Here is a 15,477-nt window from a genome sequence, read left to right as displayed (position 1 = left end):
CTTCATGCTGTTTCCCTTCTCTGTGCAACCTTTGCATACAAAGCATATGCATGTGTATCTTTACTTTTTAATATCTAAAATAAAGCAGATTATACGTGATTTGTGTAAAAAGACATATTGACTTCATTTTTATTTCTGCCATAGATGTAAATCATCTCTTTTGAAGCAATTGTAAAGGAACTTTATGTACCGCAAATCATTCAGCATTAATAAGCGCTGTTAATTTCTATTTTGATGGTGGCGCAACATGTCAGCCATTAATTTGCAGTGGTCTTCACACAAACGAGTGATTTGTTAATTTCTTACAGTTTTTTGGGGGTTGTTTTTTTAAACAAAACGGAAATTTTTCATCTTGAAATTAGAAGTACCCATCTTAATGGAATGATGAGCTTTTGTGACACTTGCACACTCTTTACTCTGATTTCATACAAGCGACCTCACCCATTCTTGCTTGGGTGGAGTTTTTGGTACGACTATTGTTGCTATTGTTCAAGTTTAAATGGGGAGTTGGCCTCCTTCACATCGAGGGTGGAGTAGCTGTTACATCACGTACATCGGCACACAGTCATGAAACTAGATGTGTTTATAGTTCTATATGTGCGCATGTAAAGCGGCTTCAGAGTAAGAGTTTTACAGTAAGGATCTTTTGAGACTTATTGCCAACAGAGCCTGTTTTGTTTTAGGTTACATAATGACTTATGCGTTAGAGTCTCTTAACAAGTGAAGGATCTCTGTTATCAGATTACAGCTGTTTTATTCTCTTCTCACCAAACAGCTGCCCTGGTTTGTAGTCCACAGACTATCCCTTTTCCAGCATCAATGCCTACCCTCCTGCCAAATTTCCAAACAATACTGCCACATTTTCACTTCCACTTTAACAGATTTACTCTAAAATGTGGACAAAGCACTTGTTCGTGCGATGACATGACCAATCAGTCATTATGAGAAAACAGCTGGTTTACCTTTTCTTAAGGCTGTGATTCACCCAAAAGCATCTGGAGTCATTATACAACAGAACATGTGAATGTGTCACTGTACAAAGTGACGGTGGAAGTGAAGGCTCGAGGTTCAGCTGTGTCGAGCGCCTATGAGGTAATCCCACTGGAGAATCAGAGGAATCTCGGTCATCTCTGCACACACACGGGGGTTGGGGGGGGGCTGTTTTAGCAGTCTATCTGAAAACATCAAAATATATGCAGCTTTACCTGTCCACAGCTGAGATATAGTACTGCAAGTGGAGACAAAAGACTTCAAAACGTAAATAATTCTTCTGCAAAAAAAAAAAGAAAAGAAAAATCCATCACTGTTTAAAAAAAAATTGGAGTCGTCGTCTAAAAAAATGATTTGTGCAACTTTAAAACGGGCATTAGTCTTTCTATTTGGATGTTGCAAATATATGTGCACAGTCTTGATGTCTGATTGTAACATTTTGGGATTCTCTAATGAGTGTGCGCTTTCAGTCAATGTGAGGAATGAAGGCGAAAACATGTGTCTGCCCGGGGAGTGTTTCCACTGGGATTCTCAGTCAGCTCAAACCACATGTCTGGCCAAAACAGGATTTCTCAAGAAAAGATGCTGGGAGGACAGATCACAGCAAGCCAAAGTGTGCATTTGAGACGAAGCAATTGTGTTTTTTTTGTTGTTTTATTTTCAGTAATGTGCTCATCGTACAATTAATAAATCGTAACTCGGTCTCACCGAGCTGTGTTTGTGATTGGCTTAACTCAGTTTGTTTTGGTGTGATGCTTTTGAAATCCCCAGCATGCAATGTGTGCGCATACTAATGTGTGTTCTCCCCGACTAGACACCAAGGTCTGAAGAAGGCCCTATACCCCTGTATGTGTATGCACGGGTGTGCGTGTGACACCTTACTCACAGTGATCCATTCATTTGTGGCCTGGCACCCAGATAGGGAGTCCAGTTGAGAAAGATAGAGACTGAAGGAGACTGTTTGGACCCTGCACAGTGACTCAATGCTAGCTGTCTGCCTGGCACAGATTAGATCAACACTGATGAATATTCAACTGCGGGCCATCGCTGCCAGAATGGCCTAGATTTTAACCAAGGCAAGACGCAGGAGATGAGCTTCTCTCCCACAAAAGTTATACAAAAGTTGCTTTATGTCCTGCAAAGAAATATCAATGACTTAATTCAAGAAAGTAATTAATATTTAAGTGCTTTTTTCTTCCTTTTTTTTAAGCCTTGAGAAAATAATTAAGATATTCTAAATCTGAAAGGTGGGCCGACATAAACACAAGTCACCCTAATTAACTTCATAGACTGCTTTATAACCGGCCCCTTTATGTTGACAGTTTGTTCAGCCACGCATTTCAATAAAACCTGAATTTAAAATGTGCTCGACTACCTCATAGTGTTATCTTCTTTTTGGTAAGCTCTTTAATGTTTGGAGCAGAACTTCCTCGATTATTTCTAAACAGATCTTCCTCACAAAGGCAGGAACTGTGCTGATGTAAACTGAAGCTTGCCGGAAAAAGTGTGTTTGGGTTGGAGCTTGGTGAATGTCTGAGGAGGTAAAGGGCATCTTGAAATAAAGACAAAAACCCAGGAACAAACCAAGGCCTGCCAGTGACACTGAATGGAACCTGATAAGAATGAATAAATGGGCCTAAAGCCCTTTTACCGGGGGTATTTTTAGTTTTTTTTGTTTGTGTGGCGTAGTTTGCCACATGGGTGACGCAGCGTGGTCTCAGTTTGAACGGCAGTTGACACTTTGAAATTAGTGGCATCACCAAGAAGACTGCATATAAAGAATAATATTGTTTCTACTTATCCAAGAAAATATTTAGTTTATCCAAAACTGCGTAGGAGTGAGAGGGAATGTCTGTGTTAGGCATACAAAAATGCATCCTAGTTAACTTCTATTTGCTACTAATTGTAAGTGTATGTTACATTGGTTATACAAAGTTTTGAGGGGATGTGAATGTCACACAGTGTGCTAACTCGTTTAGGCTTTTTCGTTTCCCTGCAGTACTGGTGGAATATTGTGAAGTGCAGCTATATGAAAGCGTGTAAAGGAAAGACCAAGTGCAGAAAGTAAATCGAAACAAAGCAGTTGAGTGTTCATAATTTATGCAAAGAGTTTTTCCAGTGGGAGCATTGTCAGCGAAATTATCAGTGGTTTTAGTGGTTTTAGTATTCTGGCTAAAACTATGCCCCTTCTTCTCCTCAGGATGGTTCTCTGGGCAACATAGATGACCTTGCACAGGAATACTCTGAGTACTACAACACCTGCTTTAGTGACGTCAACGACCGCATGGAGGAGCTACGCAAACGACGAGTCTCCCAGGAACTCGACATGGTAAATACACGCTCACCCATGTAATTACCTCGCCTAATGAAATCATGTGAACGGCTATTCATGCACAGCATTTTCTTTGCCTCTCCTCTGAACTTGCATGCTTGATTTTTTTTTTACGCTCTTTACTAACTGCCAGACAAAGAATAGCAGAGACTGAACAAACAAGATGAATTTGTGTTAATGTCCAAGTCTTTCCCCGAGGCCAGTGTGCCTGAACACCACTACAAGTCCTTTTCAGAGAGATGTAGGCTACTAAGACACTTCTTTGGTTGCCAAGTTGCAAGTAAATCTATGATGGAATGCTGCTGGTGCTGCTGCAGAGGGCCTAGCTTTGTGCAGTGTGCAACCCAATGGGTCCGCATGCTTGCAAGAGCAAGTATAAGATCAATTCAGTAAGTCCCTGTAAATAGAACTTGGGCAAATAAATTCTCAAACACACACAAAAACAAATGGTCAATTCTGTTTTTCTGCTAAGCTAGCTGCTGCTCTCCACCACGTTTGCTAGAAAGTCAGACATAGTAGTGTTATTGCCCGATAAAACAACGATTCAGCTCTCCATCCACATACTTTGCACACATTGTTGTCACGTTAGACTTTCTTTTTTTAGACCTTGTACCGATTGTCTCCCCATTTTTCCGCATGTTTTTCTGTCATCACGTTTCCAGTTTAATAGGCGGCCCCTCTTGCTCCAAGGCGACCATGTGGCTCAGCTTGCATTGAAAGGCACAGCTGGTTTATTGTGCTGTGCATTTAATGATTTCAGACATCCAGTTGTCACCACTTTCATGATAGACTGTAAATGCATTTTGCATCTTATTATAGATTAAGTGCTGTCTCTTTGGCTGCAGACTTTGATCTGTGCTTACCTTTCGGGCATTTTTTTGTTAGTTTTGAAGGGAAGCTCTCCTTCTGAGTTCTTAAAACAGGGGAAAAGGAAGCTGTGAAGGCTCAGGGGAGGGGTTGGGGGTTGTGCTGAGTGGGACCTGAGCCTGAAGCCCAGTGCAAGAGGAGGCTAACGACATGAATAGTGGAAGAATGAGAAGGAAGGAGGATGAGGGGAATGAAGAGGAGGAGTGGAGTATGTGAGAGCCTGCAGCTGTCCTGCCACTCTGCAGAGTTTGGCAGCAAAATATAGAAGAAAAGAAGAAAAATACATGGAGGAGGAAATATAGGTCAGACAACACCTTATCAAGAGCTCTCAAATGTGCAGTATCAACCCACACTATATGGATTTAACCTTGCCTTGCGTTTGAGTGCAGGCCTTTTTCTAAAATTAGTTTTGGGTGCTGTTCAAGTCCAGAACAGTCTTTTCTTTACCAACCCTTCTAGGATGCAATGGATTAAGACAAACTTTTCTTCTCTTAGGCAATATTGTTAAGAGGCATTGTGAAAGTAATACACAAGGCGTGTACCGAGACAGAGCACAGGACACTAAATGAACTGAGAATGAGCTTAGACAGAGCGACGGACACCCAGTCAGAAAGAGAGTAACAAAATGACTGTTACAGCTTTTGAAGTGTGTCCAGAAGTCAGTGGCTGCAAGCCAGCGTCATGCAGTCGTCACCCCTGGGACCAGTGCCAGATGGTTAGGCAAGGTCATAAGAGCCACATTAATAGAGACAGATATTATTAGTGGAGGTGGATGGTAAAGCAGACAGGACTCCATAAGGCTCACCTCTCTTTAGCCATTGTCTTAATTTTCATGCGTTTCATAATGTCAGATTTATAGATCAGTTATTGATTTAAATTATTATTATTTTTACTAGTAGGTAACTTGTTTCTTCAGATCTCTCCTACTATATGCTTTTCAGTTCAGATCTGATCTATGTAGTAGAGATTTTAGGGTAAAAGTCACCTAAGCTTTGACCTTTCTTGGTTTGCAATGCTGTACTAGAGAAGGCTGAAGTTTAGATAAATGTGGTATTGGAGAAGACGCCATGAAAGCTGTCTGGTTGCCAGTAAATCTGTGATGGAGGTCCTCATACTCCAGGTTAAATATAACTTGAGGAAAACACTGACTGGATATTTGCTACTGGAAAATTCCCATGCGAAAGCCCCACTGTCTAAAGTGTTCTTGTGGTCAACATTGTAACACCAAAAAGTAAGAAGAAGGCCTTTTTAAGTTTCTGTTCTCCAAAGCATTCTCAACTTGACTCTTGGTACGGCGAGTTTGCTCATGATGGGAACCATTCAGCTTCTCTTTCGGGGTTTTGGGGGCTTTTTGGTTTTTTTGGGCTCTTTTCCTTAAAGTAACGAGAATTTTTTTTTCCACTTGCACAATATTATTAGCCTGCTCTTGCATTGTGCCCCTTTTAACATAGTGATGGCTGTCTGTGTTGTTGCAAAGCAAGGGGCTCTCTCTATTAAGAGTTGATGACGGAAGCTCTCTCTTAGATGGCTATCGATGCACCTTTCTGCGTGGCTTCCTCTCAGTTGTTTCTGTGACTCTATGGTAGTTTTATGAGTTAGTGGGATACAAAGGGTTAAATAAACATCCTCTTTGGGAATGTGGATATGGATTAGCACGACGGCCTCGCAGTTTCCCAGCGCTCTTATACATTAGCGTTCGGACGCTGCGTGAGGATTTTTATTATTGGAGTGACAGGAAATGCTGGAAAAGAGCAAAATATTCAGCAGTTTTAATAAAGTGTGTTGTCTCTAATAACGGGTCAGTAAAAGGTCAGGTCAGAAGGATAAAGAATCTTTTTTTTTTGCCTGGGATTCAGTTACAAACATTTTAGTCTTCAGTGTTCTAATTCTTAGCTAAATACAAAGGATTTAGTTATATTTTAGAATAAAGTAGATGCATTTGACCGTCCTAATGTACCTTACATCTGTAACCGTAAACATGATTTGTTTTTCAGTGTCCCTTTTCAAAATAGAAGGTGCTTCATAGTAGTTTATTTTTACGATAATTTTTAAAAAGTGAGTTTTAAATTTCAGCATAGCAACGAAAATTTGCTTGGCCCAATGTTGAAAACAGTGATGTCGGTGGCTATGGTATGGTCAAATAAAAAACAAAACAATGATTGGCAGCCCACAGATTCCAGGAAATGATCCCAATTTTGGTTAGTAACACAATTCAATTACTGGTTTGCAGATCTGTTTTAGATGTGGACTGATTCTTAAAAGGCACCAAGGCAGAAGTTTGTAAAGGTTTTAACCAGTGGCTTTGAAGTAGCATAAATTATCATTGCATATTATCATTGCTAACAACTGCAATATATGACATTCTTTGGTTTCTGAAGCGGATGAGGATCGTTTTAAGTACTGCTCCATAGAAGTTATCTGAAGTTGAAGTAAATACATTTAGTTAACTTTTGTCTTATTCTTCTTTTGTTTCTTCAACATCAAGGCAGTTGGAAAAGTTCAAGCTATCTCCATGAGCAGCCACAAAGTCACGCTACAGTTATGTCAGTGCAAGTTTAGTTTAATTCAAAGGGAAGAAAAAAAAAGTGCCAAAACGCAGACATAAAACACCAGAGGAGGGATCCCTTAAACATGCAGGGACTGGTTGTTGGATGACTGATCTTGTCTGGCCAAGGGAGAGAAATACCAAACTCTATTTTGACATCACTTTCTAACCATAGCACAATAGTACAAATGAAGTACGCTAAATATAAATCAAGAGAGCTCATTTTGGCGTTTGTGGTTGTTGGGCATTTTAACACTTGCTGTTAACCATAATGAGACATTGCACTGCTGTGTGTGGTAATATCTTTGAGGATAATTTTAGATAATTGCATAAACAAAGCATCCTATCAATCATAAATCTGTTCATCGTAACCTGCTAACTCAAGGAAGGCGTTTTATTTGTTTTATACCTGAATTGCCTGACAGCCGTGGGTCAAGACTCAGGCACGGACTTGTTTTGTTTTACTGTGAGACGAGGAACCGTGTGATTAATGCCCACATGAAGTTAAACCATCAAAGTGCGTCAGTTCAGCTGGGTTAAAACTACAGTGTAGAGGAAAGACAAACCGTGTTGTGAACTCTGCTGCTTATTTATCCTTTCTACTCTCAGATTTTTGCCTAGAAACCTAGCAAAGTCAAACACGCTCAAACAGCAGAGACTTTGTTGCTGTAAGATTGCTTTCAAAGGACGTTCGTGCCGCTGTGTTTTTTTTATTATTGGCAAAACCCTTGTGGAAAGCAAGTGGTATATTTAAATGTATTTTGTGATTTATTTGTCACTAATGGGACATCGGTTGTAATAACTTTGGTATTTGTTTTGAAATACCAAAGCTGAGGAGGATTCTCAAAGCTGAGGAATGCTCCACGCGCTATAAAAGAATGCAGCCCTGTGCGGCAAGCACGTACACACACTCTCCCAGACGTCCTTGAAAGGAAGAGGATGGAGATGTTGGTGTGCTAATGTTTTTCTCGTAAAAACATTTAGGCAAGCGGCAGCTTGATTGGTGTGGCGTGGTTGAATTTCAGAAAACACAAGTGTGGGTTTTGTGTGTGTGTGTGTGGATTTTCCAGAACAGCCAGTCCCGCAGGCTTGCACTGTGCTGTACTAGTTCCACCTCTAACGTCTTTTTCAGGGATTGCAGTAGGTACCTGTTCCACTACATATCTTTCTACAGGGCTACTTACAGTTGCCCACCCAGGTTCACTCGGCCATGCCAGCTGGCCTACCTCCACTACGCCACCTGGTCTTTTTGCTACACATACACCTTTTTTTCCATCTGAGGTTGGGAGTAATTTTGGTGACGTAAAAGTGACTTCAACAGGCTTTTGCAGTGAATGGAATATGTGTTTAGCACTCATCTGTATTTTGAAGCTTTCCCTTTAATTAAAAAAAAAAAAATCTGGATCTCCTGTTGCGAAGCTAAACTTTGTTGTAGTTTCCAGGTTAATGATGGAAAGCAATGTGGTTTTTGGAAGTAAAGTCACTTTTCAGTAGCGCTTGTGTGTTAGGGTTTAGTCGTTTCCGATGCCAGTTTCCCTGTGCTCAGACATCGTGATCCTCATTAGTCAGAGCTCTCCCTTCTTTCTCCCTTTCATTTTAACTTAATTCAGTCATGCTTAACCAATCATTCTCCCATCACAATTGCACGCACATACACACTAAGCGAACCATGCACAAGCAACGCCTTTGGACATCTAAGGGGAAAAACGCATGCACGTTCACACGCTTACATGCCACTTTTAGGTAAGTAGGGCAGCATCTTAAGATTATTCTGCAAAGTTCATGTAAAGGATAGCCTGCCCCCTCTGGGGGGGATGCATTGTGGGATCTATGCTTTATACACACACACGCTCGTAGGCACCGCCTCAAACACAGATTGCCTTGATATTTTCTTTCAAGTAACCGTGTCAGCAAGTTATTCATCGTTTAACCGTGTGTCTGAGAGAAATGGAGGTTTACTTTTGGAACCATTTACTGTTTGTCTCATCACATCCTGCTCTGTGACAGATTAATCCCACAGATCTCTAGCGGAGAGTGAATAACATGTAGGTTTTGTTTGTTTTTCACTCATCTTTTCAGCTTTTCACTCTCTTTCCATGTCAGAGATGGCACGCACAGACAGGAAATAAAGGGAAGCTGAGGATGAGTAGGAGGAACAGAGAGCCACATTGTGTCTTTTAGGTCTTTTAGTGTGTGTGAAAGTGGGGGCAAGATGTGTGAATGTGTGTAGATGTTCCTTGAACTGGGTTTATGTCTGTGGTGGAATGAATGTGGCGATGCCAGGGTCAGTGTCCGGCTGTATTTTTGTGTTTATCCAATATCCAAGCAGTACAGAGACATTGTACATTAAAATAATTTTTACAACGAGCTGGCATGGTGCTTACAGTTACCCACTGGTGAAACTGGTATCTGTCCTGTAGCTGCTGTCCGGAGAAGCCGCAAAGAGGATCTGATAGCAAAACCAGCCAACCACTACCTTTTTGAAAGCGTTTGTGTACTGTGTGTTTGCATGGGAGTATACTCCTCGTTCACAGCGCCCCTCCCTCTTAACGTGGGTCCACAATATTCTGCACAATTCATTTGTTTAAATAGAGCTGCCAAAGTGGTGCTTGCTTAAGGGATGAATGTGTTGTGTCTTTGTCTCTCGTAATCTCTGCCTTTGTAAGAAAAAAGACAAACAGTCCTTTCCGAGATTTTCCTTACGTGCAGCTTGGTGATTGTAGAAACAAGTTTCCACGACTGTGGATATGTACCTGCTCTTTGACTTATGGGAATCCCCATATTCCCTGGGATGTACAAATTAAATGGTCTTCCGACATGACTTGATTTACTTCACGAAGAAGCTTCCAGTCACATGTCCCTGTCTCGTTGATTGAAGTAACAGACCAATACACAAATGGCCAGTAGGACTTGTTTTGAGCAAAAATGATTGTTTAATGACTGTCTCGCTAAAATCCTTACAGCCACCTCTCAATTGTGTGCGGTTATTGTGGGACTTGGGCTAATTTAGAGGCTTTAAGCCACTTTAGCACTTCAGGTCCTCTGCTCACCTCTGCTTACGGTTGTTCCAAAGTTCCAAAGAACGCTTAAAGGTAGTTATGTCACTCCTGACTAATACACTTGCTCATGCCTTACTCATGTTCATGGGGCAACAGCGTGGAAGGATTGCACTCCCTCAACCATTATATGAATATAAAAAGGTTAAACTGGAGGTCGTCCAGATTAGGAAGCGTGACTCTCTTAACTGTAGGAAACTGTCTGTATTATGCTTCCCGTGACTGCTGTCCTACAGCTTAATACCTGGGTGTGGAGATGCAGGATGATGATGCCAATTTCCTTTCCCGCTCTCCATTTCGGGGAAATTCTAGATTACATTTGTCTTTTGTTAATGGGCTTATAATAAAGAATTTTTTACTGATTGTAGTCAAGACAGTCCAAGCAACCCTCAACCATCCCCTATATCATGTTTGTTATCCTGCAGCGAGAGAGCCAGTGAAACGGAAAGCTTAGAGTTCTGTAGAAAGACGGGGAAATAGTTTTTAATTTTAGATGTGTTAAGAAATCCTGGACAATTTCAATATAATAGGACAGACAAAATAACCAAAAATAAAAATGTAATATCAGCATTTACATTGGGACTTGTTTCCTGTAATTCTTCATGAACTGCTAAATAATAAAAGTCAGACAGAAAGAAAGTGGAAGTGCGAACTTGCCTTAGATTTTGGTTTCTGTTCTTAGGTGGATCTGATAAATCTCATAAATGTTGCTGACAGTGACCCAAACCAAAGGGGTCGTCACGAGGGTCTTCATCTTTTTTGTAATTCGATGACCCATCTGGTTGAAGACCCCAAACCCAAGCCCTGCATACTCTGAATATTTATTAGTGCTTCATTAGTAGTTTTAACAATGTTATAATTGACATTTTCTTACATATGTTGCAAATTAAGGCAACTAATGGGGTCTTTTCCAGTCTTGCTTACTCACATGATAGAAGGGATGACAACAAATTAAGAGTGAAGTCACATAATGATAATTGTGCAACGAGTAGGGGTATGACCTTCAGCAAATAAGAGCTTTGTCCTGATGTTAACCTCAGATGTTGGGTCTTCAAGCCTGAGAGCCTTTGAAAAAATTTGCTCACCAGCTTTAGGAAAGTTGTTGACTGTGTCTGTTTCTGTGCTGGTTAATGGCCTGAAGTTTAAAAACAGTGGTAGCACTGGGCAAGTCTGAGTATAGGGAGTCATGATATCTCCTGCTTGACAGTTCAAAAGGACGCAAGAGTGCTGCCAGAACTATGTAGTCAGCCATTCCCTCAAGGAGTCTAATTGGCTATTAATACTCACACGCTGCAAGTTAAAATCTTGTTGCAGACTCGCTGTGATGGTATCTGCCTCAGTGTCTGTCTTTATTCAGCACTTTATTCAAGTCACATCTGTATCTGGAGTTGTTATAAATGCACCTGCTTCAGACACATTCATTAGCTCCAGCCAAGTAGTGCAAACACACTGACAACGAGTTTAAAAGCTGGAAAAACTTGGCAACATTTTGTGTATAAAGAGAGTTTAAAAATAAATGCGATTTATATTGTTTTCGTACAGTTGTAGTGAAAGCCACCGTTAAATTTACGAGCAAAGCTCAGCCAGGTCTGGATGTCTGTTTTGCATGTCTGCCTGTGCAGTTAGTCAAATATGGCATGTTGTATTCTAATGTAAGATAAGAGGCAAACGAGCAGGTGTTTGTCTTGAGTGAAGGGAGTTTACTGATGTAATTGTCATTACAAAATCAGATGCACGGAGCCAGTTTTGCAGGTGCCGAGTTACATTTCAGAACGGTTCACGCAGACTGGGGCGCCTGAAGCAAGTCATGACTTGCCTAGCAGCAGTTGGTGTACACACACGTGCTTGTGTTTGTTTTGACACCTTTTCAAGTATGTCTGACTCTGACAATAATTAAAAAAAAACAAAAAAAAAAACGTCTGTACATGCATGAGTGCACTGTGAAGCATTCCCTCCACTGTTGCTGTATTTTTTTTTATCCTTTCGTCTTTCGTCTTAAAGAACTGTTTTACTTTCCCGGTGTTGTGATTTGCTCCTTTGCCTCTTGGATTGTGATGCTTGACCTTCTCACTCCTCCCCATCTAATTTTTCAGGAGAAACAAGACCCAAGCAGCACCTCTCTGCAGCTCCGTAATGAGATCCAGGTAGGCGAAGACACCTGCATAAGAGTAGCACTTGTGAAATACCGTCAGATGTCATTGTTACCAAAAGTCTGACACGTGCCTCCACCCCCTTCCTTGTCTCTCTCTCCAGGAATCTTTAGGCTTCAGCAGCGAGGTGTCCACTCCTGAAACGGACAGAAAGTAAGTTTCCATTTTTGTCCCTGATAAAATGTGACTGTAGCAAGTGCGCATCTATGAAGTATGCTTGGATTGAGATGTCTGTCTGCTGCATTTCCAAACAATTTGCAGCCTGTGTCTGGCTCATATCAACCTGTGCATGCCTGCACACAAAATCACACTTTCTTCATGTCCACGGCTAAATATGGAGAGAAATACACACAGCTTCAGACACAGTTAATGTGTTTGGTAGATCTATTATGTGGAACCTTGTTTTTTTTGTGTTTTTTTTTTTAAAGCAGAAGATGCTAGTTTACGTGTGCATATTTGCTCTAATGATGGTAATAAAACATTACCCACTGACTATTTAGAAGGTCATTTTCAAGAGAGTTTAAAGTTAAGGAGCAATCTGCACTAATGGACGTCTCGAAAAAGATGTAGTTGGTCTTCCATGCTTCTCTGCTCATATTGCTGCTGCAGTTAAAGGAAACCCAGTGACTGCTTCCTCTGGCTGACTCGCTTGGACCAGCAGCCATTCTCTATTCTCCAGGCCGTCTATACTTCCTTCCTGCCTTTGTGTTCTGCAATGTACAGGGGGGAAGACGGAGAGGGTGATGGCCAAAAGATTAGAGCAAAAGAGCATGAACGAAAGAGCAGGATGGAACTGGGCATGGGTGGGGTTCCTTTTTACTGGATCCTGTTACACAAAAGTATGTTCTTTTTTGAATACCACTGTATTTTGCTTGCATAAAATTTCTAGGTCGTAGCCCACCATGAGGTCACTGTTATACAATGCTATGCAAATTTAAAGCAATCCAAGTTGGCTGAGGTTGGCTAAATGGCCTGATCGCACACACACGGTTGCTTTATGGCCACGTATGTTTGATAAATGAGACGGAATATTAAGAATATATTTGTTTCCTCATGACGAGTTGTCTAGTAAAGACCTCGTTACAAAATAAGCTCCTTGGGCAGTGTTGGTCATTGGTAGTGATAAAGAAAACCCCCAAATTTTAGGAAAGTAATCAGCCCCGGTGGAGCTGCCATCTTCACGTGATGACCAGCGAAGTGCATACCGCAGACATGATCTCTATTCCCATGGCTTTATATGTTGCACAGACAAATGCAGAAGATGATGGGATCCAGATGCCAAAATGACGTCTCTCTACTGTTTGAAAGAGACCCTAAAAGAGCCCCTAACTGTACTATGTTATCCATTTTCTTACTGTCAGTCTGGTTTCTTTCTCATGCGTTGCATGGTTTCTCTTTCCCTTACCATCACCAATAAATATATTTATATATATATGTGTGTATAATATAACTTGTAAACCTACCATTCTCTGAGTTTTTATTCTTAAATTACAAAACTTCCCACATCGCACTTGTAATAACCCTCTTTGTTTTAATCTATCATTCACTGGCAGCCTGTCTGCTCCCACTCACCCCAGTTCTCTTCTCTATTAAGTTGTCCATTGTCCACTTTCCACCATGGTGAATGGATTTCAGGTAGAGTGATTTATCATGTGCAGGCAGACCGATAGGCATGCCCGTGCATTCCTGGGACCCGATTCCTTACAGCCGCACAAAAGGCACGCTTGCACGTTTATGCGCACAAGCACGGGTACCCCACTGTCGCCTCTTTGCGGGGCAATAGCAGGCAGATAAGATTTCCCAGTCTTCATCCAGGGGCTGCAGTCACCCTTCTTTTCCCTGTTTCTGTGTCACTTTGTTGGCAAGACATGGGCACAGCTCTGATTGTGCCGGGTTTACAAGTGGTGTTGACAGAGAGTTTCCAGAAGGCTGAAAGGGTCAAGTTTGCAACATCCTGTTTTTGGAAGCTGATTGGTTGGTGGATATTGCTGTGCAGAATGGGCACCTTGCTTATCAGTGAGGTTAAAAAAAAGAGGTAAATGGATTTTGATGAAAACGCACATGCAGAAACAGAATATACGAATTGCCGGCTCCAACTGGGTGTGAAAATGGTAGTGCGCTTAGAGGCATCTGTGCTGCTGGAAAGCGCAATAATCAGATGGATTTGTAATCTGTGCTATGTGAAGAATCGGTTTCAGAACAACAGCACCACATTGGAAAACTAAAGCACCTTGTCAGCACATTTACCTTGTTCTGGTGAGTATTGTAGCCTTAAGTTGAACAAAGTAGACAGCAAGTTGAACGACAGGAAAGTGCGCTCGTAGTTGATATCCGCGTACTTTTTCAGCTAAGCACATAATTTTCTATTTTCCTGCCTTCCCTTTTGCGGTGACCTCTCTGACTCCCTAAAGAGGTCGTCCCTCTGTTCTTCCTGTGGACACTGCTACCGTCATACTGTCACCTCTCATTGTTTCGTCAAGAACACCGGGGATTACTTTGCTCCAGGTGGCCAACCTTGTAACCACACAAAAAACACAGTGTCTGTGTACAAACATGCGTCCATTCCTGTAATTTCACCTGAGCGCAGTACAAAAAAATGGCAGTAAGATGCCATTAAACATGAGCTCACACAGCTGTGTTCAAATCTTCCCATGTGCTGGTTTATCATCATCTACTCTAGACAGCACCTCTGTCACACAGCATATGAGCTATATTACATATCTGCAGTAGTTTCAAAGCCCTGTACTGTAACACAAATGGTACTTGCAGCTTATCATTTTGAAAATTACTCATGCTGTTCATCCCAGCTAGGAATAGTGCACACAAACATATCATTTTCAGAGCGCAAAGCAAGCATTCACGCATAGTGAATATGGGCTTAAATAAGCAAACACATGGTAACTTTAATTTTCATATTGTACACACATCATGAGAAGCAACCTGTGCTTGTCCTGGACAGGTTCAACCCAAAGTAGAGATACTGTATGTTATACAGTACCTTTGTTAGCAGTTACATGTTCCCTTCTCACTGCAGAGAGGAGAATTGAAATAGGAAGGCATGCCAAAGATTTAAGGTTAAACCAATTAAGTTGCCTAGCCACACTATGCTGGGTTAACACACTTTTGGAAGACATTCAGGCTCTTTTAGCGAGCGGATGTGTGCGCGTGAGTGCATGTGTCTGTGCGCTGCATGGGAGGTTAATTTATAGAGCATGAAGGTGGGGTGGGGGCTGACGATGCCGCTACAGAAAAGCTTCTATTGAGGGAGTTCTTTTAGCATTAGCTTTGGCCCTAGCCTGTCTGGGAGGGGGAGCAGAGGAGTAAACCATACAGGCATCCATTCAATTAGCATCTCATTATGTTGCCATGGCAGCCAGGCTTTAAGCCGTGCAAAGATTTCCCGTTGCACCTAGACAAGGGCTACCATATTTGAACAAATGTACGTGGTCGCATGCACGCGCATACAGGGCCGTGTACCAACTGGAGAGGAAAAGTGACCTGTTCATCTTGTTTTGATCCCGTCACTCTCTTTCATGA

General features: G+C 41.5%; 1 protein-coding gene across 6 annotated transcripts in view; it reads left to right on the top strand.

Annotated features, from left to right (window-relative positions):
* sash1a (SAM and SH3 domain containing 1a) overlaps positions 1-15,477 on the top strand; it is a 165,103-nt gene that overhangs the window by 121,059 nt on the left and 28,567 nt on the right. For all 6 annotated transcript variants that reach the window (XM_084954180.1, XM_084954179.1, XM_084954182.1 and 3 more), the window contains exons 2-4: positions 3,191-3,319; positions 11,884-11,934; positions 12,044-12,093. In XM_084954180.1, the coding sequence (XP_084810306.1) occupies positions 3,191-3,319; positions 11,884-11,934; positions 12,044-12,093 (230 nt within the window). The remainder of the gene's footprint in view (positions 1-3,190; positions 3,320-11,883; positions 11,935-12,043; positions 12,094-15,477) is intronic.

This window comes from Perissodus microlepis, chromosome 15, assembly GCF_051167445.1.
Source record: "Perissodus microlepis isolate ML-2025 ecotype Zambia chromosome 15, ASM5116744v1, whole genome shotgun sequence".
Lineage (NCBI taxonomy): Eukaryota > Metazoa > Chordata > Actinopteri > Cichliformes > Cichlidae > Perissodus > Perissodus microlepis.
Note: the sequence above shows the minus strand (reverse complement) of the source record. Positions and strands in the feature narration are given on the sequence as shown.